This window comes from Sphaerodactylus townsendi, linkage group LG04, assembly GCF_021028975.2.
Source record: "Sphaerodactylus townsendi isolate TG3544 linkage group LG04, MPM_Stown_v2.3, whole genome shotgun sequence".
In the NCBI taxonomy this organism is placed as follows: domain Eukaryota; kingdom Metazoa; phylum Chordata; class Lepidosauria; order Squamata; family Sphaerodactylidae; genus Sphaerodactylus; species Sphaerodactylus townsendi.
The window spans coordinates 103,604,985-103,630,566 of record NC_059428.1 but is presented as its reverse complement, the minus strand read 5'-3'; the positions used below and the strand labels follow the sequence as shown (position 1 = coordinate 103,630,566).

Here is a 25,582-nt window from a genome sequence, read left to right as displayed (position 1 = left end):
TACATCCTCCATTGACTGATATACACATGCCTCCACTCTCCCACTCTGCTGTTACCATGTCAGAAACCCCTGCAGCCTTACCAGACAACATTCAATCAAAATTATGGATATTGTAATTAAAAGCTTCGATATGAAAGTGGTTTATATCACCTGCCATTATAATTAACTCCACTACTTCAGTTCTTCTGTTCTAGGGTGGGGAAAGCCTTCTTAAAGCTGCTGATAAATCCAGATGAAACAGTGAGGTTAATATGGCTTCCTTTAATCAAATTATTGTGAAGTTTGTAATCTCTGCAAATTACTTTCTTAAACAGTATTAAATATGTACGCACATACTAATCAAGACAGAGTGTCTCACTTTTGCACTGTTCAGTCATGATGTAAGTACAGAATTGCTTCATCCTCAGGAGGATCACATCCAGGAACAGATGTGCATTGGTATTCTAAAGCCATTCCTCTTGATGCTTTCTAGGCTGCAAGGACTCATACCCTGATCAAGATAACCTGGATATGTGGGAAACAATCAGATGAGCAAAGTAAAAGAAGCCTGCACTTCTTATCCCCCCTTCCTTCCTTCCTCTCCCCACTTTGTCTTTCTATAAATACTATATTCACCCTTTCAAGGAATAAGGCAAGTCTTATCGTTCTAGATATTAGGAGATTGCTGGAACGGAAATTCCACACTTGTTCAAGAGTGAAATCATACAGTTGTGATGAAATCACAGCTAATGGTAGGGTAACCAGGTACTAATTCAAGAGAAGATCCCTCCCAATCCTGAAGAAGCAGGATAAATTGTGACACCAAAGAAAAGACACAAGAGTTGACAGGAGTATATGTGTCCTGTGAGGACGGAGAAGGCTAACCCAACTGCACAAAGAAACAACAGAGCTAAGCATTAGATGAGGTTATTCCATTTGTTTAGTATTCCTTTTCAAAAGGAAAGGGGATTGCAGAGTTTTTCTTGCTGAATCACTACAGAAGGAAATAGTAAAGGGGTAACCGACAGTACAACAACTAAGCAAAAAAACTATCAAAGACATCCAAAAAGAATAAAGGGAAATTGTTAAAGCACAATTATTTCTTGGGCTTTCCATTGCTGATGTTGTTTAAATCAGGATTTGGGTGAATATCTTGACTTTTTATCATGCAGGAACTGAAACCACTCTGAAAAGCCACACACCCAGTTGGTAAGCTGGTTGTGGGTATCGTTCTGCCAAGGGATAACGAGAGTTTTACAGAACATCATGGGCATACATACACATAATAAGGTTATCATACACTGTAGCAACCCATAAACCCATGCCATCATAGCACAAGCTCTTCTTGGAACCTTCCAGTTGTGTGGGCATTTGTTAGGGCAGTGAGCCAATTGAAGAGTTTAGACTGTTTCCTGTTTTGAAAGTTAACTGGTTAACCAACAGCACTGAAATAAGTAGCAAAAAGCCTCAGTGAAGATGCTTTGTAATAAAGAGGCTTTCCCCTCTTAATTTAAAATTGAACTTACTACACATTGGTGCATAGAAAAGTATCTTTAATTTGGGGGGGGATACAGAATGTTCCCTTTACAGAACACTCCAAAATATTTTTTTTAAATTAACAAGTTTAAACAAAAAAAACCCACATATCAGTATGGTAGACAAATAATGTGTTAGGCTTTCATACAAAGTGGAAGGGAAAGGTCTTTAATTCCTTGTTTTAAAATACTAGATTCTAGGAGATTAAGCCAGAGTGTACCTACAATATGAATGGTCTTTCAAAATTCCTAACCTCCTCCTGATGATGATGATTGTAGTTGTTGCTGTTTATTAGACTTACTATGCCATCTCTCCCCTTCTGGGCTCGGTGTGGCTCATATCAACCAACAATAAAAATATTAAAAACATGAATCTCAGTTGCATATAAAATTGTAGTTGTGCATAAAACCTTATACAAAATAGTAGCTGACAATTTCCAAATTGATGGAAATAGGTGCTTCTATATAACGCCCCTCCTCTCAAACTTGGAGGTTGTTGGTGTTTGTGCAATGGAGGAAAGAACACTTCCATATGCTCAACAGACTTCTCTTCTCAGACTGCACTGCTGTTTTACGAACAGGTTATTCCCGTTCCAGGGACGAACCTCTGCCTCCAGTCCTTGCAACCCTACCCAACATCACTTGCAAGCAAATGCCACTGAAATTAAAGGGTGTGATTTCTAAGCAAGTGACAGGGATGTCACATGCGATTGACAGCGTCACCATAGGATTGTTTAGATTTACAAATGAACCCTCTTTCAGAGCACGTAAGATGACAAACACACCCGTTGATTTACAAAGCGATGCTTCCCTCAACCCCCCCGCCCCTCGTTTAACTATTTCTTTTTATCGTGTCAATCAACGCAGCGAGCCTGCCAGGATTGGCTTCCCGCTGGAGGCGGGCACAGCGCGTCTTTGCGCGTGGCCTTCCCTGCTGCCTGGATGCGGAAGCGGCGCCGATGTGGTGTGCCAGCCGCTTGCCCCTGTTCTGGGCAGGAGGTGGCGTCAGCCCCGCCTGGCTGCGAGGTAAGGGGGCGAGCGAGCGTGCCAGTCGGGCTAGCAGGGCTCAGGAGAGCGTGGTCCCCTTGCTGAGGGATGCCTGGGGGCAGGGGCACCTGTGTGATCGTTGCACTGGCCTCGGCGGCAATTATGGTCTGGTTCCACTATGCAAAAGGTACACACGCCGCCTCCCAAGGGTTGCACCGTTCACTTGGGTGGGTGGCATGTGTCGAGAGCGGGCTTTGGGTGCCTTGATAGCCACAAACCATACAGGGAGCTTTTTTAAAAACACAATACTGTTTGCTTTTTTAAAAAATGGAACCCGCACCCTTTTGTGTGCTCGTGCAGCCTAAAATGGATCACACAGAGAGGTGAGGCTAATTTTTTAAAAGCTTGCAGATGGGTGTGGGTGGGCATCCTTGCTGGGTATTGCAAACAGATTGAGGTAAATGGATTGATTTTAATAGACGGCATATAATGATCTGTCCTTGTAGCATTGTGTAATCCGAGACTTCGGCCCAAATACATGCATATATTAAAGTGAAAGGATTTTAAAAGCACAGCGGCTTCCCTCTGTATGTCAGAGGGTGGATTTTGTTGATCTCAGGGATAATTGCTGACAGCTAACTAGGTCAGAATTGTAGGTTCACACCCACAAATTACAGGTGTGGGATCCCAGAGTAAACCCAACAAGCACTTGTTTATAAAGGCGGGGCATTTGTGCCCGTCTCTACAGTATCGTTGGCTGTTGAATGGGTGACTTGGCTCCGAACATTATGCATGCGGGATAGGTCTTTGAAAAATTGGACTGCTGGGGGAGGGAACAATTCCACTTGACACCTTGATAAAAAGCAACCAGATGATGTGCATGTCAAACAGGTGTCTTGCTAAGGTGTTTTAAGGGAGCCAGATGTTCATGATCAAACAGGTGTCTTGCAAAAGTGTTTTAACTCTGGGATGCGGAAGGTACGACGATCTCCTTCCTTTGTGCCGGTCGATTCTTACGTTTGCAAGATGGGTTTAAACTTGTGGCGCTTTCTGATGGGAAGTGGAAAGTACGCACGGGATGGACTCGGTTGATGCCATTTTGGTGTGCAGAGTGGGCTCCTTGGGTATATTTTGTTAAATCTGGTGAGGACAGACTGGCTGGCAGAAGCCTCCCTATGGAAAGCAGCATTCGCCTATGACAGCAAAATAAAACAGGGCTACAACAGCCCCTTAAAGACTAACGCAGTTTATTTCTGCAGAGGCGTTCCTAATGCAGTCTTTAAGGGGCCGTTGTAGTCATGCTTTATTTTGCTGCCATAGACTAATGCGGCTTCCCCGCTGGAATAGCGATCCGGCGTTACCGATTTCTGCACGGATTCCGCTGTTTTGCAGCACGGTTGCATTCCCATTATACGGGACCGGTTCTCTGTGGAGTCCCGCCGATGCACGAGTCCGCCCTCCGTCGTCCTTTCAGGGCCAGCTCCTTGCAAGGCTGGCCTCCTTTCCTCTTGGGCCCTGCTTATTGTCCTCCGCATCGCACGCCGCATTCGCGCTCTCTCTCTCACACACACACACACGAGCCCCTGCTTTGTGCGTGGACCTGGCCGGTGTGCGCGCACGAAGGGGAGGAGGAAGCGGGGAATAAAGCGCAATGCGCGGTGTCGGCGAAGGAAAGCGAGCCCGGCGCGCTCACTCCCGGAGAGCGGCCGGGCCAGGCTGCGTGAGGCGATGAGCCGCCGGCGGTGTCTGGCCTGCTCCGGGGCCTCACGCAGGGCTGAGGAGAAAGGCCCGGCTCCCGTTAGGCCTCGTTCCTGCGCCCCGTACTGGGGATAGTTTGGCTGAGGAGAAAGGGAGCCGTGAGGAGATGAGGCGCAGGCCGAGGGTTATGCCGCCGCCTCGCAGAGGCTGAGGGGACTCGAGTCGGGCGTTAATATCCATTCATCGCCCCGCCGCTGCCGCCGCCGTCCTTTGGACCCTTCCCGCGGCCATTTCGGCGGCCCCCGCCCCCCAACCCGGGGAGGATGATCTCCACGACGACGACGCGGGGCTTCCTGTGGTCGGAGCTGGAGACGCGGGCGCTGCTGGAGATCTGGGGGGAGGCCGACGTGCAGAGCGCGCTGGACGGCAACTTCCGCAACAGCCATGTGTACCGGGACGTGGCCTGCCGCCTGGCCGGGCTGGGCTTCGAGCGCACCCCGGAGCAGTGCCGCATCCGCATCAAGGGCCTCAAGCGCCAGTACTACCAGGCCCGCGAAGGGCTCCCCAAGAACGGGCACGCCCGCAAGGCCTGCAAGTACTACGACGAGATGGACCGAGTCCTCAGCTGCAGGCGTGCGGGGGGCGGCGGCCTGGACGGGCGCGGCACGCCGGCCGAGCGGCCTCTCAGCCCCGCAGCCGGAGCAGATGGCCGCCTCCGGCCGTGCGCCCTCGAGGCGGACCTGGAGGAGCCGGACGAAGAGGAGGAGGAGGAGGATGGGGGCGAGCTCGGGTCCCCCCGGCGAGGGGGCTTCCACCACCCCGACTCCGGGGAATGCTCCTCTTACGCCCAGCACGGCATCAAAGTGGAGTGTCCCCCCTTCGCCATCCCGCTGCCGCCTGCCGATGGTGAGTTGATGCATTGGAGGTAGCTTCTTCTCCCACCAAACAGGCTCCCTTGAGTTGCACCTTTGTGTCCAGGCAAAATCAAATCTCCAGCTTCAAAAGATGCTCTTGCGGAGATGTTTTTTAAAATCTTGAGATGCCCCTGCAAGCAAGGATGTTGGCTCTACTGCAGAAGCCTTATTCTCTCCTCCCCTCCTGTCTAGATAAAAGGCTAGACATTTCTTTGTTTTGAATTGCAAGTGATACTGAAATAAATCCTCATCCTGAGAGGTTTTGGTGTCCCTTTGTATTGAGCAGAGTTCCCTTTAATATTGCCCAATATGTTTTGACTGTACTTCTACTCATTCTAATATCTGTTCCTTCCACTTCAGCCTATAGAAACAAATGTTTTGAATAGGCCAGTTAGGTATTAATTGTTAGCACATTTAAAACCTGGTTTATGTATGGTTGTCCCAACAACACCAATCCGGAGTTCTGCAGACATTAATCTCTCAATTTATTCTGGACCTGAAGTTGGGGAAAAATCTTTTCACCCAGGCATGGGAACCTCTCACATCTCTTTACATCTACACACATGAGCATTGGTTTACGCCTTCATCAGATATAAAAATGCTTGCTTATGGAGGGTGTCATGTAAATTTTAACTGCATGTGTGAAGAATTGGAAACTGAAGAACTCTTTGATGTTCTGAGGTGGCAAGATTCTTGCTCGAACAAGTCCTTTGCCCCACTGCATACTTGACAAATTTGCAAACCTTCATAATTAGGATATTTTTACCCACCCCCCAACAGGGACCATTAGCAGCATCCAACATTTTCTCATTTACTTTATCCTCACAACAATCCTTTGAAGTAATCCAGGCTGGGTATGAGTGACTGTCCCAAGGTCACCCAGTACGTTTCATGGAAGAGTGGGGAATTTAACCCTGGGTCTCCTAGGTCCTAGCCTGGCAATCCAGCCATTATGTCTTGCCAGTCTTTACTCCTAAGAAGAGCAGGTTTCCTATTTTACTTAACCTGATTCAAGAGAAAATTTTTATCTCAGCTGCCCACATTCCAGTGTTTCTTTGTCTGCATTTTTAAGCATGCAGCCTGACATATAGAAAAAGATTAGAAATTCCATTAGGGAGAAACAAAAATCTTTGCTGCTTAATGTTTATAAATCTCGAGGCCTTTTTAACAGATAATCTTTATTTTCTCATATACAAACCAATAGTAGAGCAAGCATCTTAAACATGTAAATATAGACGTCTGCCCACCCAGGTGTGTGCATCCTATTTTGGGGGAAAGATTCTAAGAGAGCAAAAAATCTCTTGCACATTCTTCCCTGATCGTTGATTTTTGTTTTAATCAGATTAGTCTGCACATGTGTATGTATTCTGTATAGATGTGCATTCTGGATTTGAAAAGTGACATCCTTAGCCACTTGACCTACACTTTAAAAAGATTATTTTTACACACAAAAAATTCAAAGAGGAAATGTTTACAGTTGGATTCCTTTGTAATGCAGATCTGGAAGCAGAGGATTAGTGTGTTGAACTAGGTAATTGTTTGCAATACACAAATCAAACTGAGCTGTTAAAATATTTTAACAGATCAAAGAAACATGATCTTTTCTTTCAAAGCATTTTACTTGGAAACGTCCCCTATATTGTTAGAAATTTTAAATTCTTGGATTCATTTATTTCTACTTTTTAGTACAACTATCCACTATAATTAGTATGTCCAATATAATTTAATACAACTATCCAGTATAATTTAGTTTAATAGCTATCAGGTCAGACAAGGATCTGGGCAACCCACATTCAACTCTCCACTCTGTCAAGGAATCTTGCTATGCGACCAGGGACCACACTCACATACTCACCCCTTCCCAACCTCACAGGCTTGTGAGAATGATACTTGGGATCCTCCTTAGGAAGAAAAGCAGGATGTAAAATGAAGAAGTAAATATATTGGTTATGAAAACATCACTTAAATTGCATGGTTCAAACTAGCCCTCATGTATTTATTTATAAGTAGTAGTTAGTGAATCAAAATGTGACTTGAAGCACACTATTAACTGTTTGAAGAAAGGTTGCATAAAAATGACATAAGTATTCATCTTTCTATTTACTTTTATTACCTGCCCTATACCACAGTCTCAGGGTAGGTTACGATAAGTAAACAAAGTGTTGTAATGATTTTTAAAGCCATTCAACAATACAAAAAAACCCCACATTTACTTTTCTTTTAGGTTTCAAGCGAATTAATGCTCACACCAATGCATCACCCTTACTATCTCAGGCTAAAAGATCAAAAAAGCGCCATGCCAACTTAACCTTGGACAAAATGATGGAAAAGTTTCTGCAACAAAGCGTGGAGACAGAAGAGAAGTTCTACAAATATGAAGAGCAGCGGCTTAAAATTGAAGACAAACGGCGAGATGCCGAGCATGCTAGAGAGCTCCAGATGTTGCAGATGTTGGGACAGATGTTGGCAGGCATTTCTTCTACGGTATCTCAAAGGTCACAGTGTATATCAAGCAATCCTTCTCAGAGATCAAATCACCGGTCATATGGAGATAATTTTAACTATAATAGTATGACAGCGGCACTATCTCCACCCATAGGTACTTCCTTCTGTTGCATAAATGATATCCAGACCAGGTAGTCCGTATCTATGTTTATGTTTATGTTGATGGTGATTTCTTTTTAAAAAGCAAAAGAAATGGTTAGTTACTGATGTTTGGAGGTCTCTTAAAATGCATCCAAACATCTTGTTGCTGTAGGTTGATCTCGAATTATAAAAGCTTGTGTCAACTTGGTGTTTGTTGAAGGTATTCTGTAGATTTACTTTTGGATAGATTGTGACAGTGATGTAGTTTGCATAGCTCTGTGGCAACATATATCGGTATTTACTTCATAGTGATTGTGGAGGCTTAAAAGCAAACTCTGTTCACCTGGGAAATAAAATTAATGTGGCTTGATATTAGTGTTCCATAGGAGTGTTGGAATTATGAAAAGACACAGTGAAGTTTCATGCTTGAACTGCATAAAAGTGTAATGTATGAGTAATTTGTAATAAGTGTTTGTGAGGAGGTGGTTAGTTCTGGAGCAAATTTATATATGCACACACACTTCCGACCCCTCTCCCCTTTCTGGAAATTAGATGTCCTTGTAAAATCAGTCAAGGTTGTACATACTTTGCTTTTTAGGCTGACTGTGAGCTCTCACATTCTGCAACTTGGGTCTTCACAAATCTTACTTACCTAGGCAAGTTTGTTGCATTCCTGCATTGCTGGGGGGGGGGGGGGGGGGGGGGGGGCTTGGTCTTAGGCCTTTGGGGAATTGTTCAGTCTCATCCCCCTCAATTTTTTAGGCCTTCATTAATCTGTAGAAACTGTTTCTTTTCTAAAGGCTTTTAATTACAACCTCAGAAGTGACATCACTTTCTGCTCTATAGAACAGCATTCCAATACTTTCACCCTAGCCCTGCTGAAAGATGTCCATAAGGCTGCCTTCAAGCAGCAGTAGGTACCCTACCATATAAAATATATAATGGTATAGATAACTTCTTATCCTCCAGGAACTTTTTCTACCTCAAGTGCATCTGTTTCAGGACCCCAATAAATTGCCAAGAATGTTTACAAAGGAATGCTGTGCATTTGTGCTGGGTGCTGCTAATAAGATTCCTTGTGACCTTTACGTGCACCTTTAAAAAGTGGTGTTTTCTCCTATCCAGTTCTGCAGAGAAAGATTGGTAGTGGCAGACAGGGGTGTTTTTCTTGTTTGTTTTGTCCACTTGAAATTCTGCGTAACATTACTTAAAAAGTCATTATAAGAGATCATTTGGTGGAAACTCATTCTATTTCCATGGGGATTATGCTAGTATTAGTTAAGGTTCTCTACAACAGTGGTTCTCAACCTTCCTAATGCCACGACCCTTTAATACAGTTCCTCATGTTGTGGTGACCCCCCCAACCCTAACATTTATCCATTTTACAGATGGAGAACACTGATGCAGAGAGTCTTAGGTGACCCCTGTGAAAGAGTCATTCGACCCCCAAAGGGGTCCCGACCCCCAGGTTGAGAACCACTGCTCTACAGTATTAGAGGAGCATGTTTGTTATATTAAGTGCTGCTGCAGTCTTGCTTTTGGACTTTCGGGAAACACCTGGTTGACCACTGTGTAAACAGACTTCTGGACTCAATGTCCAGCGTCTGATCCAGCGTGTCTTTTCTTATGTTTTTAAGGTTTGGGGCAACCAAGGCAAATGGTTTTTGTCTGTGGGTTGCATCCTGTGGACTCATGAGCAGAAGGTTCTTGTGGACGCTGCATTCCTTTTGCCACAGCATCTCTTCGTTATCGCCAGTGAGGCAAGCTGGGGGTCAGGGAAGTCCTTCATGGGCAAAATGGAAAAATGGCCCCGGGGAAAAGGCTGCAATAAATTTGAGGGGAAAATCTTCCCTACTTCCCTCCTGTGCTAGGAGACTGCTCAGCATCAGCTGTGGGGGTGAGAAACTACAAGGGGCTGCTGGAGAAAGGAAGAAGGCAGAAAAGTTCCTCTCTGTGTGTAGGATCCAATCATGTATATTTGATGGATGCCAAAGTGTTTAAACAGATTTCATGTACTAGATTGTTTTCTGGTCTTCGTTAATCTGAAGTAGGCATGTGGGTTCTGTGCTGACTTGTTTCAAAAGAGGGAAAGAAAATCCACATTCCTTATAGGTGCTTAATGTCCTTTTGTGCCTATGACAGAGTGACTAACGGCCCAATCCTATTGGGGGGGGGGGCAGACAGGCCGAAGGAGTGGCAGAGGGCTTTTGCTCCCTCTGGAGGTGGGGAGGTGGTGCGGCAGCAGTGCCATCTCTGACGGCCTCAGGTTTTGGATTGAGCTGCTTGGGTGTTAATGGGTCAATAATCTATATTAAGCAGTCTTGTCCATGGGCCCTTAATTCTGTTTTTGTGCCCTTAATTCAGTTCTGAGGTCACTGGAGTTTTCTTTTAAGCCTTCAATGGCTTGGCATTAGTTTGATTTTATAATTGTTTTATACAGAGAATTGTTGGCACTTAGTAACTTGTTCAGGAATCTATGCTATAGGTATAAAACCTGATTTAAAAGAAGTATAAGGGAAACAATACATATTTAGAAAATACATGTATGGCTCAGCATAGTAATTTATCTACTAGAGGAGAAAAGAGCAGCATTTGTATTGCTGTTCATGTTTTTTTTTGCCTGTGCTCCATTTGTTTAGGAATCTGTATTGTTTTTATGATGTAGAATAATATAGATATGATGATATAGAATATAGTATCCAGCGTAAAACTGAGTTCCCCTAATCGAAGTCCTATCCATTTTAGTTGATATTCTGTTTTGAAAATCGTTAAATTTTAATTGCCCACAATTGTGTTGAAGAATCTGCACTTTTAACATTAAGAGAACCAAAAGGAGTCCAGGAGAAATTTAGTACCTGCCATGAATTTCTGTTCCTGGTTCACTCTGTCTATTCTAAAACTAACTTTTTAAAAACTTTTTAACAACAATAAAATGCAGTGGGGTTCAGTCATGCTGTTAAATTTCTCTAACTGTATTCTGACTCTGTTCTAAATAGGTCGTGCATATAAACTCAGTGACAGAGAAACGGCATAATTGCAGGAAGGCTTCTAATTCAAATGATGAGCTAGAATTATTGACCTGTAAGGATCCATCTCAGTATATATTAATCTGTTGTTGCGTTGGTTGTACTGAGAATGAAGTAAAGGAGTTTTTGTTGATAATTCAACTATTAGGCTGCCTTGTTCAATACAGACTTTTGTTGTTTTCCTCTGGGAAATTAGTAGTGCTTGTAAAATATATGTGATTGTGACACCTAAGCACTGTTTGAATTTTGAAAAGTAGGTATGTCAAGAGAAACACTACTGAAGAACAACAGTTTGGTAGCTGTGATACACCATGAATTTTCAGTTGGAACTGCAATACCTAGTCCTCCAATGGAAACTTTTAAAGATGCAAAAACATGGAATAGATTAATAGAACATAATTTATTAAACCATTGACATGCTTTATTCTAAAATAATATGTCCCAGCAACATAATTTTTTTTCTAATTTGCAGTTTGAGATTTAAGTGGTCTATACTTCTTGTCAGCACACATTTCTCCTGTGCATTGCTCCGTTCCCAGTGCTCTGTTCCCAGTTCTGGGAGTTGGTTGCATCCTGGTGTAAAAGTTGTCTTGCCACAAACGAAGAGAGGGGTAATTACAGCTTGGAGTTCATTGCGAGATGACATTTAGAGCACCACTGTCCTCTGTCACTTGCACATTGCTGTTTTACAATGCCTGTTGAGAAAGTCCAATGCTACTAATGTGTTGGTGGAGTGTAATCGGTGCAAAACTTCAAGTTGGTGCTTTTACTAACATTTTGCTAACATCTCCCTGTTTGGATGTTCTCTGTACTACTTGGGACCTTTTCAGATTGCGTTGGGAAGAGGAGGAATAGAATTGTCATCACTTCAAACCTTACGGATAATCATACAAATTCCTTAATCCTGTGCTGATATTTGTCAGATGCCACATCTGGCATGGACTACCAACAGGATTAATGTTAATTATTTAGTCTATATGTCATGTTCCCCTTCTAAGTGTGGGGTCATTCTTGAGGAAATTGTACTTCAATGTATATTGTACTCCTAGTATGTTTCTGTGTGTGGCCACTGTAGGAGAATTTAAAGTTGATGCCTGGATATGCAGGCCCAGTACACTGCATTTGCCAAACTACACAAATACTTCCATCTCAGTTTGCTTGGTTAATGATTTCTGTTGATTATGGCCTAACCAGACCAGTAAAGATTATTAGTGAGCAGTGAGCAAGATTGCTTGCAGTGCTTAAAAACAGGAATGTGCCTGTTTTAAAGGTATGGCTAAGAATTGTGAACAGTTTCTTGGTAGTAGGTTAGAATTCATGTTCATTTTGAATATTATGAAATGTTTGTGTTCGTAATGTAATCCTGTTTTCTTGTATTTTCCAGTTCTAGAGAGGTCATTTTCGGTGCACAAATCTCATTCCGTAAAGGAAATGGAGAATATATTTCAGTTGGTGAGAAACGTTATTCCACCTTTAACTGCCAAAAAACATAAAGGCCAAGATGGACGAATAGGGATTGTTGGAGGATGCCAAGAGTAAGTATATCATCCTTATTAAATACGTTTTAAACCTTATTTATTTGTTTTATTTATTTATTTCTGGAAATGTATTTCCCACCTATCACCAGAGTCCCTGGTCAGTGTAGAATCCTAAAAGCATAATTAAAAAATACAATTATGTAAAAACTCCATTAATATGCTGTCTCCATCTCCCACCCTAACTCCCCTCCTAAATTAATTGATAACAGTTTAGAATGGGGGAAAGAGATCTTCTGTTTTTACAAAGTTTCGTTCCATACTTGGAAGTTTGTTCTTACTTGCTACTGGTGACTAGTTGATTGGCTTTTGACCAGCCAGTTCTACATATTTCTGTTTAAAGGCCTGAGGCACAAACACTGCTAACATCATGTGATTTTATTCAACATCTGGATGGGCATAATCACTCATATTCATCTGTATTAATTTGAGATTCAGCTTCCCAAGTTCAAAGCTTTTTAAATTTTGAGACAAAATTGGCTGAATATAATACGTGATTCCTAGAACAAGGTTAAGTTGCACTGTCCTTAGATTTTTAGTAGAATATTCTTCTACTTCAGTGATATAGGTTATTCAGGAGAGGGTTGCTCTTCCGGTTGCTTCAGAGGAAGGGTATGCACTGGATTTTTATCTTGTCCAGTGGGAGCATCCCTTCTCTTTCAGTCCTTCTTGCTTCAAAGAAAACCAGTGGAGCTTCTGGAGGGTTCCAGTTCTGTGAATTCCTTTTTTCCTGCTAACCCTGCACAAAGCTGCTGCTGTAGGTATGCTGTGCTGAGGAGAGTCCCTACCAAAGAAAGCAGCAGAAGACACTCCCAAGAACGGTTCCCAGACAAGCAAGTACTGGCACTCCAACCAGGTAGTATCCTCCTCTTTGACAGGTAGATAAAAAGGAGGATGCTCGGAATCGTAATAAGCGCGGGCACAAACTATGCTTTGTCAGTTTGCACCAAGCTGTTATTTTCCATCAAAGCATGAGAGCAGGAAAGAGCAGGGAATCCTACAAGATCTTTGGAGGTTTATTTGCGTGGGAACAAACATGTTTTGCTATCAGAAATCCAGAATCTTGAGAATGTAAACTGTATTATTCCTTAAGAGTAAAGTTCTGGTCCTCAAAATTAGTTTTTAAAACACTTTACTATTTTATGATAAAAATTGCCCAGATCCTAACTCCCCAATTAATTTCCCAATCCTAACATATACCTACATAGTACAGGTAAATCCGGAGGTGTACATCTCTTATCCTCCTTTCCTGCTCAGTATTTTAGTTTCTGTTTTTAAGGTTCTGTGTGTATTTTACTTCTTGTTTTATGATGTATTGGATTTTTCTTTTGATTTTAATTATTTGAAAATGTGATTTTTAAAAATTATGTATGTTTTAATTTGTTAGCCACCTTGGTGGTGCTTGTGGAGGCAGAAGGGTGGGGTAATACATATCCTGTGCCCTTTATGTTAGAATGGCTAATATTGCATAATACTGAGAGAGATCTTGTTTTGTTACATGTTTCAATATTCTTGCTTCACTAATCTAAAACCTTGAAAGTTTGAAAGTGCATCTTTTTATTTAACATCCTGATACTTGGTGGCTCAGAGAGATCACATTCAATTTATGTGGCAGTAAGTTAAGAACATAAGAACATAAGAAGGAGCCAGCTGGATCAGACCAAAGTCCATCTAGTCCAGCTCTCTGCTACTCGCAGTGGCCCACCAGGTGCCTTTGGGAGCTCACATGTAGGATGTGAATGCAATGGCCTTCTGCGGCTGTTGCTCCCGATCACCTGGTCTGTTAAGGCATTTGCAATCTCAGATCAAGGAGGATCAAGATTGGTATTCAGACTGGCACTGTGTTGCCAAGGGCCCATTCTGCACAGCAAATAAAAAGCGAGGTGCAAATGATATAAACGAATGTGCAGCTGCCTCGGGGCGTTCACATGGCCAGGCGTCCCGTGGACAGCACGTGAATCAGCTGGGCCACTGGCCTTCGCACAGATGCGCAGTGTATTTTTTTTGTTGGTCGCCCATTTAAATGCAGTTACACACAGGCTCCCCAGTGCTGCCCTGGTGCTGCCTCTAAGAGGGCTTCTCGGCACCATGAAGAGGCAAAAAACAGAAAAAAGCCTCACCACCAAAAAGCCCTCCACCCCAGGTGTTGACATTCTGGCAGGCAAAGACAAGGTGAAAGCCAACTAATGTCAGCTCCACTCCTGACCACGCCTCTGGAATGCCCCCAGCCACACCTGTGCAGTGTCTTGCATCAGTGGGGCTGGGCTCCCAGGTACCTGTGTATCTGGCCCCTCCACCAGTGCATTGCCCCGAAGTGGTGACAGGGTGGGCACCCGTGCACTGGCTCCTGAGGTAAGTCCATCCCCCTCCCTTTGGATTGGGCTGCCCATCATGTTTGTCATTTGATACATACAGTTATGATAGGTTTTTCATACAAACAAGCAATTTCTTGTTTGTATGAAACAATTTCTTGTTCCTTCACAGAGGTCATTCTTATGTTGTGAACAAAATATTCATCAAGGGAAACAATCTCAAGAAGTAAGAGTGTATCACTTGGCAACTATCAAGTAACTGATGATAATATCTGAGTCACTTCAGCTGGATTTGGCACAGTTAACAACTGTTATTTTTGTTAACATCTAAACTTTAAAAGTAGATGTGTAATTAACAGAATGAAAGGATAGGTTGTCTTTTAATTAGTCATCTTCATCCTGGTTTCTTTGCTAAATTGATACCAAAGTAGATTTACTTCCTAAGCTAAGCCTTTTCATTTGCAGGTACACAGGGGCACCATATTTTGCTGCAATTTCAGCTCTCAAAGTGGTATGTGGATTCCTAACTTTGCATGGGGTATCTGTTCAAAGAATTGGACCACTATACAGAACTGAGATAAGCCTACTTAAACTCACTGAAAATATGTTAGGCGTTGGATCGTGATCATTTTAGGCATACTGCAGTGTATGTTTATGACACATTGAAATAAATCAAACTTGACTATTAGAACCTGATTGTATTTTATTTCGATGACTAATTGTCATTTTGATAATAAATTGTAATTGCTGTTATTCCCTATACAGTATTCAATGTTTAAAAATGATGTATTAAAGGCTTTCATGGCCGGATTCAACTGGTTGTTGTGGGTTTTCCGGGCTGCGTTGCCGTGGTCTGGAAGATCTTCTTGCTAATGTTTCGCCTGCATCTGGGGCCGGCATCTTCAGATACACTGTGATACACCTCTGAAGATGCCGGCTGCGGATGCAAGCGAAACTTTAGGAACAAGATCTTCCAGACCACGGCCACACATCCTGGAAAACCCACAACAACCAGTTTGAAAATGATGATTGTACCATGGTTTTAATTCACAAAAACTCATATTGAAACGTTTGTTAGTCTTTAAGTTGTCAGTGGCTACCCCCTGTGAATGGATTAAATAGACTTTCTAGAGTGCAGAAATTTTCACAAGATAAAAGAAATGATAAAATAGAAAATATGACTTGCAATATTTCAATTGATGTACCCATTTAAATTTAAAATATTAAAATATTATTCTACTCAGAATTATTCAGAACGTGTGTGTGATACTTTAGGCATAGTTAAGTCTTGGAGTTTGCCAGGCATACCAACTGCCTTTACTCCAGCAATGACTACTTCCGTATTCCTGGCATTGAAAACTCTGTGAGGAGTTCATGCTGAGTATGTCAGCATCATTCAAGATGAAATTCTGAAGTTACTGTTGGAATAAATCTCTGCTGTTTGAGAGATTAGGTGAGAAGACAGTCTAAGGTCATAATTATACTTTAAGTTTATGAACATTTGTTTTAGTGAAGTCATTAGAAGAAAGTGTATTTAGAATTGGGTATCATTGTCAAAAGCAGACCTAAGAAATAGTTTTATTCTCAGTGGCATCATAAGGCCCAAAGGCCAGAAAACTGCTTTTTCTTACTTGGCTTTTCAGTTTTAAATGAATAATTGTTTCTTGAGGGTTTAGTGCTAGTACTAACGGATGACTCTGTGTTAATTCTCTCAGGGTGCAGACCTATCCCATGTATTTTGTACCAAAGATGCAGCAACTGTAATAAAGTCTTACAGCCCAGAGCTAATTGTTCATCCAGTTCTGTAAGTAGCATTTTTGTTTTCGCTTTCTCCTTCAAACACTTTTGCTCTACAGTCTTGAACCCATGAACATTTGTGCTCGGCCCATAAGATCAGGACTGAAGCACCAGAACCAGTCTAGGGAACTGAACCCCAGCCCTTGTGTTGCACTCTGCCACTCATGTTCCCTTAGCTCAGAAGAGAGCTCCTCTCTAAAATCAGGTGGATGGTACAGTGTCCCTGGCTCTTGTAGTATTGCTGTGATGATTCTGCCATCTCATTCTGTTTTACACCTTAATCTCATTACACTTTACCTTAATCCTAGTCTTTTACATGTAGCACCTGAACTCTCTGTGTTGCTGCAGCTTCTGCTAACTCCAACATTACCAAGATTTTGTTCTCCTGTCCTTCATTTTAACTTCACAACAACCCTGTAAGGGAGGTTAGGCTGAGAGTGTGACTGGCAGAACCTGCCATGGCAGAATAGGTATTCAGACCTGTGTCTTGCAGATCTTAGATCCACACTCCAACCACTGTATAGTATTGACAGCAGGGCTTCTTAATTGTTTTTAGATAAATGGTAGGCAGTGGGAGTTGCCTTCCAAAATTAGCTGTGCTCTAGGGCTCAGCTCAACTTGTTATCCTAAGCAGTGTGTCCATATTAGTAAATAACCTCTTGATATGTTTTTTTAAAAACACACAATGAACATTGCGCCAAACACATATACACACACAGGTAAGATGCAAAAGGCCTTTCCACTAGCAACCAGTTGAATTTTGCCATGTAAAAATGTGCTTAAATGCCATGTGCAGTTTTGACCTATATATATGTTTGCAGACTTTTAGTCAGAGATTGGTCACTGTACCTCCTATTTTGAATGTGAGAGTAAGAATACGAGACAGGGAAAATGCTACCAGGAAATAAAAATGGAAAATATGGTGTTTTCCCCTGAGCTGGAGGACATATTTTGGTATGATTCCCACCGTCCAATCAGGAGAGTAGGAAATGAATCTTTTTTCCTCTTCCTATTTGGAGTCGGATCGCCTTCAGTTCCTGCATTTGGATGACTCTGAATAGAAGTGAAGACAATCTAAGAATAACTCAGTAGTAACTTCAATAGGAGCAACTGTTAACAATATAGGGGAAAAAACAGGAAAAGGTAATGTATGATTGTGAGCAGTCAGGTTACCTGACAATTAATGAAGGACATTAATGAGTGAACATGAGACTATATTAGTGAGATGATGACTATAAGGGAGGGGCAAGATAGTCCTCCTATTACTCAGAGGAAAAGGACCTTTAAAGGGGAAGTACCAACAGTTGTTTCCCCCTGAGTTGGAGGACATCTTGTGGGACCTCCCAGAACAATGTCCATTAAGAGTGTGGGTTATTGGCAAGATGTCCTCCTATCGCTCAGAGGAAAGAGTCCTTTCAAGAGTAAGTACCAACACAGTCGTGTGGTATGGATTGGAACTTGACCCTCCAAAAAAAAAGCATAAAATATGTAATGATTTCTTCTCTTCCTTTCCTCCTGTCAGTATTTTAGAAGGAAAAAAGGTACTTACCTTCTGCCTTCCCTTGCCTCAGTGTTAACGTTAGGGTAACTCTCGCATTTCGTCTCCAAAGTCTCCTTTCAGAAATCCCTGGTTACTCTTGGCTCTTTGCTGAGGCATAATATTTTTCACATAGGAATGGCAATTCCACTTTCTCTTACTCTCTTTTTCTCTTACATTTACCCTTTTGGCTTTCAGGGATGAACCAGAATGTGTTACAGTCTGTATCATTGGAGCATGGACACCCCTGTTTTCTGAAACTGAAGAAGGCAACAAGTGTGCTTCTTCATGTGTAAAAAGAACTGATCCATTTTGGTGCTAAATAAGAAAAAATGGTTGTTATTATTTGTTCCTTTTTTTTCAGGACAGGTAAATCGGGGTGGGTGGCATTCACCATGACTCCTTGGGAAAAATGAAGCTTCTTGCAAATGAAAGAATCTGAACTTTGAAGATCTGCCAGTTCATGCTTATTTTTATTTCCTCAGTGACAGCCGTGATGCCGTTCAGGAAGTAGAAAAGTGGTTACCACGACTACACTCAGTTGTCATAGGGCCTGGATTAGGGAGGGATGACATACTACTTGAGAATGCCAAGGTAATGATTTTAAATACATTGCCCCTGCTGCTGTTGTGAAGCCAGATTTCTGTTCCAAATTCATCCCTGGTAACTATTGCTGAGGGGTTTTGAAAATGTAAATCAATAGACTGGCATAACTATCAGGTATGATTGTTAGAATTGGCCTCTGTGTGACCCTCCCATTGATGACTTGTGAATTCCAGCTTTCTGAAAGGGGGGAATTTAATGCTTCTCTGGTTAAATTTCCCCAGATTCAGAGAAGATGCTTTTTTGAACTCCAAGGCAAAACAAAGAAGGCTTTAATAGTACCTTTCACTTTTAGTTATGCCGACCAAAAGGAAAAAGAAATCACACAGATGGATTGGTGTGTAGCTTGCTTTAAGAATCTCTTTTGCAGAATGACATAAAACGCTATTTTGTAATTTGACTGAAATTTTTAGTCTGCTATATCACTATTAGGGTGATAGTGGTGGATTTTAGGAGTATGTAGTAGAAAATTACTAATAAAGATCTGTCCTGAACAACCTCCATTTACTTCTAATGGAAGACTCTGAATCTAAATTCTGCAAATACTTAAACAATGGGAGATGTGTGAAATTTAGAATAACCACTGCAGTGGGTTCGTCACAGTAAACTTCAATGCTATTCCATTGTAAAGGCGCCACCCTGGACTGTATCTATCATATTGTTACTGCTTTATAAAAACGCCATCCTAAGCATTTCTTCTGTGCACATCCCGCAGAACAGAAATGTGGACGCCTTCCTGACCTCCTTGGGCAGGCTGTTCTAGAAGGTAGGGGGCACCACAGAGAAGGTGCATGCAGGGGCAGTTGCTGACCTTCCCCATTTGCAAGGTGGTACCTTCAGAAGTTTTTCTCAGGTGACTGAAGCTGACAGTGGCCGAACATGCAGGAGATAGCCTTGTAGGTATGCGGGTCCAAGGCCTCTAAGGTCTTTGTAGGTTATAACAAGAATCTTGAATTGAACCCACTAATGGAGTCACTCCAGTACGGGTGTCACATGCATGTTTTGCCAGTGCCCAGTAACTGGGCTGTGGCATTCAGTACCAACTGGAGTTTCCAGATTGACTTTAAGGACAGACTGTGCATCCACATGTCTAGGAAATATCTTTCAGACTAAATGATGCTGGTAGAATGCATTTTTTTTGCAGCTGGCCTGCATGTAATTTTGAGCAAGGACTAGCCTGTGTTATAAAAACCCTTATCTATGCTTTAATAAAAGGAATCCACATTGCAAAAGAATTACACTTATTTGTGCCCACCTAACTTTTTTTTAAGTGTCCAGCATCCTCCAGTCATCAGAAGAGGAAGCTGTAGCTAACTAGTGATAAAAGTAATTTACGTTTCTTCCTAGTGCTGATTCTCTAGGCATTTGAACCAGAAGACAATAAGATACTATTTCAGCCACTTTTCTTTCCAATATTCCATACCTGCCTGCACTAGTTTATTTTCACCAAGCTATTTATATGCCATGAATGCCATACCACCTGTGATAACCTTGCCATTCTAGTTAAGTTCTCCTTCTAAACGCTGCTGAGTTGATTTTCAAATTATATGTGCTCAACACCCCAATTAAGTCTTAAATAAGATACGTTGTGTGATGATTGGAGTCAACACGGCCAGAAGGCAGTGGTGCAGAAAGTGGATTAATGGCTGTGCATTTCTAGTGTTGGAGAATACTTGTTCAGTGAAAATAAACTTCAGTAGCTGAGGGAGTTCTCAGCTGCAGGTATGAAGGCTCAAGCAAGGAAGGAAAGGAATTATGTAAGAATGACTATACATTTAGATTGAAGGTAGTAGTCTGGTGTCCTCTATAAGTTTATTTCGCACGTCGTTCCCCCCCCCCCCCCCCCCCCAAGTTATTTATATTCTACCGTACTGCACTGGGGCATGCTCCAAGAAGTTTTACAGGTGCTTTTAATGTGTGGGGAAGGGGGGAGTGGTGGTTGGGCAGGGTAATTCTCTACTATTTGGACTTGCACTATTAAAAATGTGTGTATGTAGCTACTTCACAATTTGAGGTAAGTGGGATATTTTTTGAAAAAAACCCAAAAATGAAATGTTAAACCATTAGGTTTTTAGAAGCAATATTTTCATATTCCTTATTTTGAAACCATAAGATTGATTGTACTTTCACAGGTGAACTAACACGTTTTTAAATTATTGCTTTAAACAGGGTATTATAGAAAAGTCCAAGGTCAAAGGAATCCCTGTTGTAATTGATGCTGTAAGTATTCCATTTTCATTACCTTGTTTGCATGATGGCGCTCTTGGATCTAAATACTTTCCTCTCATTCTGTCTCCTGTACAGGATGGTTTATGGCTTATTGCCCAACAGCCTTCTCTCATTCAGGGTTACCCTAGAGCTATTCTTACTCCAAATGCTATGGAATTTAGCAGACTGTATGAAGCTGTGGTGAGTTTGCATTTTCAATTATACAGTTTGTACAACAGAGTTTAAAAAATAAGGTAAAACTGCACTGAATATTGTCAGTGTCCAAGTAAAACATTCTGAGGCATGCATCTCCTGCAAGAATTATTCTGTGTATAGCTGGAAATAATTTCATGATACATTTGAGAGAATGATGGTGCAAGATTTCCTTTTACATCACTGAATTACACCTTTAATTCCACATTTCTTTTCTGTCCTAGCTTAGAGACCCTGTAGATAGTAATGATCATCATGGGTGTGTGCTAAGACTCAGCCAAGCTTTGGGGAATTTGACAATTGTGCAGAAAGGAGAACGAGATCTTATTTCAGATGGAGAAAAAGGTAAGACATTGCAGTTTAAAGAAGCGACTCAGCAAATATACTTATTACGTTTTGGTTCCAAAATGAATGGCTGCTATGAAGAGACATGTGATACATGGGTAGATTAGAAGTAGAGTAACATTATTGAAAAGAGTGGGATAGATATTTCATGAATACTGGTCAGAATTGGTTAGTTGATCAAAAATGATTTCAAATGTTTATTAAAATAACTGTTAGTATTCATCATGGTAACATACCTCATAATGACTAACCACAGGGATAAAAGATATTGCAGGTGTGTGATTTAAAATCTTAAAAGTTGTAATTTTGAGACTTTAAAAACATTTGCTAAGTGATCATATTTCAGATTTTCAGAGATTATGGGGCAATTTCATAAGAAATTCTGAAGGGTTGCAGTTAATGTGTATTAGCAAAATACACAGGGCTTTTAGTGTTGTGTGTAGACTATTGTGTACAAAGCCGGGCCAAGATTGACCAGTTAGTCTTTCAGTTACTACAGCAATTTCTCTTCTGAGCAACAATGTTTCTGAAATAACTAAAGACATATCAGGCCAATTCCTTTGTATGATATTGCCCATGAATCAGTAGGTGGTAGGGACCAGGAGTTGCCAATCTTCAATAGAGTACAGCTTGGACAAATTGAAGCTATAAATAGGAGATAGATAATTGTGACCCTTATGAAGGTATTGTATAAATGCAAAAATAATGAGTCCTGTAAAGGCAAGATAATTCATGGCAGCATTTTAAATCTGAAAATATAAGAGAAATTATTGGTGTGCGAAGTCACTTTGTGAGTTTTGATGGCTTATGTAACCTGCTTAGTTAAGCATCTACCTTATGTCAACTGACTTGCTCCTTAATGTGAGTGATCCCATATAAGACATGGGAAGTGTTGGAAAACTATAGTAAAAGTTATGCAAGTCTAGAAAGAAAAACTCTTGTAGATTTGAGTTTGTATTAGCATTTGTATGTGCCTTGCTTTGGGGATAAAAGATGTACCATTTAAGGTGTTTGTATACAGAAGTGCAGTCTAGTTCCGTAAGCTTGGATGGGTTTAACTCTGCCTCGGTTTGCATTGTTTGTTGCCTGGACAAACAACCCATTTTTTGAGGCATGTAAAAGTTTTTCAAAAGAGTTATGTTACTTGAAGCTATGTTAACCCAGACCAAAGAAAGATCTGCTAACAGTATTGTTCTAGAACACAAAACAGGGATTTATTGTCCCAGATTAGCAAACTGAACTCATACAGGTTGAGAGTAAACTTTTCACAAAGGAAATAACTGCAGTCTTGTTGCTTTAGATTTCCTGTGGCTGATATTTTTTTCCTAAATGAAGTGCTGTTTTGCGTCTGCATTTCTTGAGCTTCTCTCCTCTCCCACAAACTATTTTTAAAGCTTTATATTTAATCTCGTTGCCTCACAGTGCTTGTATGTAGCCATGAAGGAAGCAGCAGAAGGTGTGGTGGACAAGGTGATCTCCTCTCAGGGTCTCTCGGAGTCCTGGCACACTGGGCCTTCCTTGCTGGGCCTGAAAAAACAAACGGGTAAGCTGCTCCTCTGTTCTCTCTTGGACGTGCCAGTAAAGAAATAGGCTACAGAAATCAACACTTGACTGTGGGGGGGGGGTGGGGGGGGGAGAGAAAATAATAATTGGACAGTCTAAAAAATCCAGTGTAATTTCCCAGTCAGTAATCCACAGAAGTCAGAATTAAGTATGTAATGCTTAAGTGAGGGGACATTTCATACTGAATGGGTGGATCACTTAGGGATTTTTTAAACTCCTAGAAAGCAACCCGGGGGAGGGGGGGTGTATGCACGTACACCACCTTTTTTGATTGAGATTCTTGTGTTTGCTTTTAGTCAAAATCCTTTTCTAGTGGCTGCATTTGGAGCATGTTCACTAACAAGGCAGTGCAACAACCAGGCCTTCCAGAAATTTGGACGGTCAATGACAGCCTCTGACATGGTTTTAGAAATAGGAGCAGCCTTCAATAAACTCTTTGAAACCTAAGACCAAAGCAACAGCGGAGGAGGGAACCACACAACGTTGGCAGCGAAGGAACTATGCCTGGACATCTGTGCAGAACAAGCCGTTTTCACATGCTGTTAGCAATATTGGTAAACTAGGTAGTTTTTTTAATAGAAAAATTGTAGATATTTTTTAAGGAATTTGGAATACCGGGGGAGGGGGGGTGTTGGTTGAATAAGCTGTAGTTGCAGAAGTTATAATATAATAAAACTAAACTGAAAGTGTTTCCTCTGTTCTATTTCAGTTTTTGAGCAATAATTAACAGTCTGCTAGCAGCAAAAAACATGCCATTGATACATGATCAAAGGGTATGATCCAGCCAACAGTAAGAAAAATAAATGTACAACAGTGTAATCCTAAACAAAGTTTCAGTCTTCTAAATTCATTCTTGCAAGAGAATTAAGCACCTGTTTAGGGTTGCACTACCAGTCACTCGCTGAAATAAATGAGATTTAAAAGTCCTTAACTGTGGTTGGATTGTGTCCTGTTTATCCACCAGGTCAACTTAGTTTGTGCTGATGCCATATCTGTTTTGTTGTTAGAACTCCCACCAGATTTAATTCTGCAAAAAGACTGTGCTTGCTTTAGAACTCTGCTGCCTCTGGGCAGGGATTGCATGTCAGTTGCCATAATCAGATCCTTCGCACGGAAGTATCAATTCTAAATCCCTGTTTTGGGGAAGCAGTGGTTGGTGGGATAGGCATCTGTAGAACTTGGCATGCAAGGTAGTATTTATTTAGCTGAAGAATGTATTAACGCATTATCTACTGTTCAGGGCTAGTTTAGAACATGAAACCAAATAGTTTGCAGACCATATAGATCAGGGGTAGGGAACCTGCGGCTCTCCAGATGTTCAGGAACTACAATTCCCATCAGCCCCTACCAGCATGGCCAATTGGCCATGCTGACAGAGGCTGATGGGAATTGTAGTTCCTGAACATCTGGAGAGCCGCAGGTTCCCCCCCAAACCCCCCCCCCCCCCCGGCCCCCCCCCCCCCCCCACCCCCCCCCCCCCCCCCCCCCCCCCCCCCCCACCCCCCCCCCCCCCCCCCCCCCCCCCCCCCCCCCCCCCCCCCCCCCCCCCCCCCCCCCCCCCCACCCCCCCCCCCCCCCCCCCCCCCCCCCCCCCACCCCCCCCCCCCCCCACCCCCCCCCCCCCCCACCCCCCCCCCCCCCAACCCCCCCCCCCCCCCCCCCCCCCCCCCCCCCACCCCCCCCCCCCCCCACCCCCCCCCCCCCCCACCCTCCCCGCCCCCCAAACCCCCCCCCCCCCACCCCCCCCCCCCCCCCCCCCCCCCCCCCCCCACCACACACCACCCCCCCCCCACCCCCCCCCCCCCCCCACCCCCCCCCCCCCCCACCCCCCATCAGGGGTAGGGAACCTGCGGCTCTCCAGATGTTCAGGAACTACAATTCCCATCAGCCCCCCCCCCCCCCCCAAATGCCCCCCCCCCCCCCCCCCACCCCCCTCCCCCCCGCCAGCACCCCCCCCCCCCCCCCCCCCCCCCCCCCCCCACCCCCCCCCCCCCCCACCCCAGAACCTGCGGCTCTCCAGATGTTCAGGAACTACAATTCCCATCAGCCTCTGTCAGCATGGCCAATTGGCCATGCTGGTAGGGGCTGATGGGAATTGTAGTTCCTGAACATCTGGAGAGCCGCAGGTTCCCTACCCCTGGTCTAGCTCTAAGCCAGCATTCCCCACTGTACGAAGACAGGTTGTATCGCTCTTGTTCAGGTTTGGCGCAGCTGAGTGTGACTGGCCTCCACACTCTGCTTGCAAGGGAGGAGATGGCTTTGCATCAGTTTCTTTGCGCTTACGACTAATATTCTGGATGCACTGTGACTACTACCTCAGAACACATTTGTTTTGTAGAAAGCATTTCCTTCTGTTTACTTCCACCAACGTGCAGAAGCACCAATTCAAACATTCCCTTTAAAAAGGACAGGGCATGATGATGCCCACCAGTTTAAAAAAATGCAGGTTGGGGGATAGCTGTCACATCAGCTCCCTGACCTTTCTTTTTCTGGTGGTTCCAATCATGGATAGTGCAATGTGCTTTTTCTGAACATTTGAATCAGCTCTGTGGCAGGATCTATTTTCAGGGCACGATCCACTCATGCCACAGGTATATCCCCATTTTCCAAGCAATAGGTGTAGGCTCCTAAATGACTCACTAGGTTGCATCTCCCCTGTCCCCAGCTACCCTTCTCACGCTGCCTGTTGAGAACTACCCATGCTTGAAAATGGTAATGAGCAGGGAGAAAGGGAAGAGGTGTGT

General features: G+C 42.9%; 1 protein-coding gene across 3 annotated transcripts; it reads left to right on the top strand.

The window, feature by feature from the left end:
* Positions 1-2,441: 2,441 nt before the first annotated feature.
* Positions 2,442-23,764, top strand: NAXD (NAD(P)HX dehydratase). 3 transcript variants are annotated; one of them, XM_048494342.1, is made up of 11 exons: positions 3,976-5,105; positions 7,338-7,712; positions 12,110-12,260; positions 15,038-15,083; positions 16,288-16,376; positions 18,392-18,500; positions 20,679-20,729; positions 20,814-20,918; positions 21,155-21,275; positions 22,698-22,818; positions 23,135-23,764. In XM_048494342.1, exons 1-11 carry the CDS (start codon positions 4,523-4,525, stop codon positions 23,283-23,285), a joined length of 1,902 nt encoding a protein of 633 aa, XP_048350299.1. In that variant the 5' UTR covers positions 3,976-4,522; the 3' UTR covers positions 23,286-23,764. The 3 variants fall into 3 exon arrangements, with proteins under 3 accessions (XP_048350301.1, XP_048350300.1, XP_048350299.1); XM_048494344.1 differs by lacking the exons at positions 3,976-5,105; positions 7,338-7,712 and adding an exon at positions 2,442-2,540; XM_048494343.1 differs by lacking the exons at positions 3,976-5,105; positions 7,338-7,712 and adding an exon at positions 2,547-2,688.
* The last annotated feature ends 1,818 nt before the right edge of the window (positions 23,765-25,582 follow it).

Coding starts and splice junctions, on each gene's coding strand:
- NAXD (XM_048494342.1), top strand. CDS start 4,523: ATGATCTCCACGACGACGACGCGGGGCTTCCTGTGGTCGGAGCTGGAG. Junction 5,106..7,337: donor CCCGCTGCCGCCTGCCGATG/GTGAGTTGATGC, acceptor CTTTTCTTTTAG/GTTTCAAGCGAATTAATGCT. Junction 20,730..20,813: donor TCCCTGTTGTAATTGATGCT/GTAAGTATTCCA, acceptor TCTCCTGTACAG/GATGGTTTATGGCTTATTGC.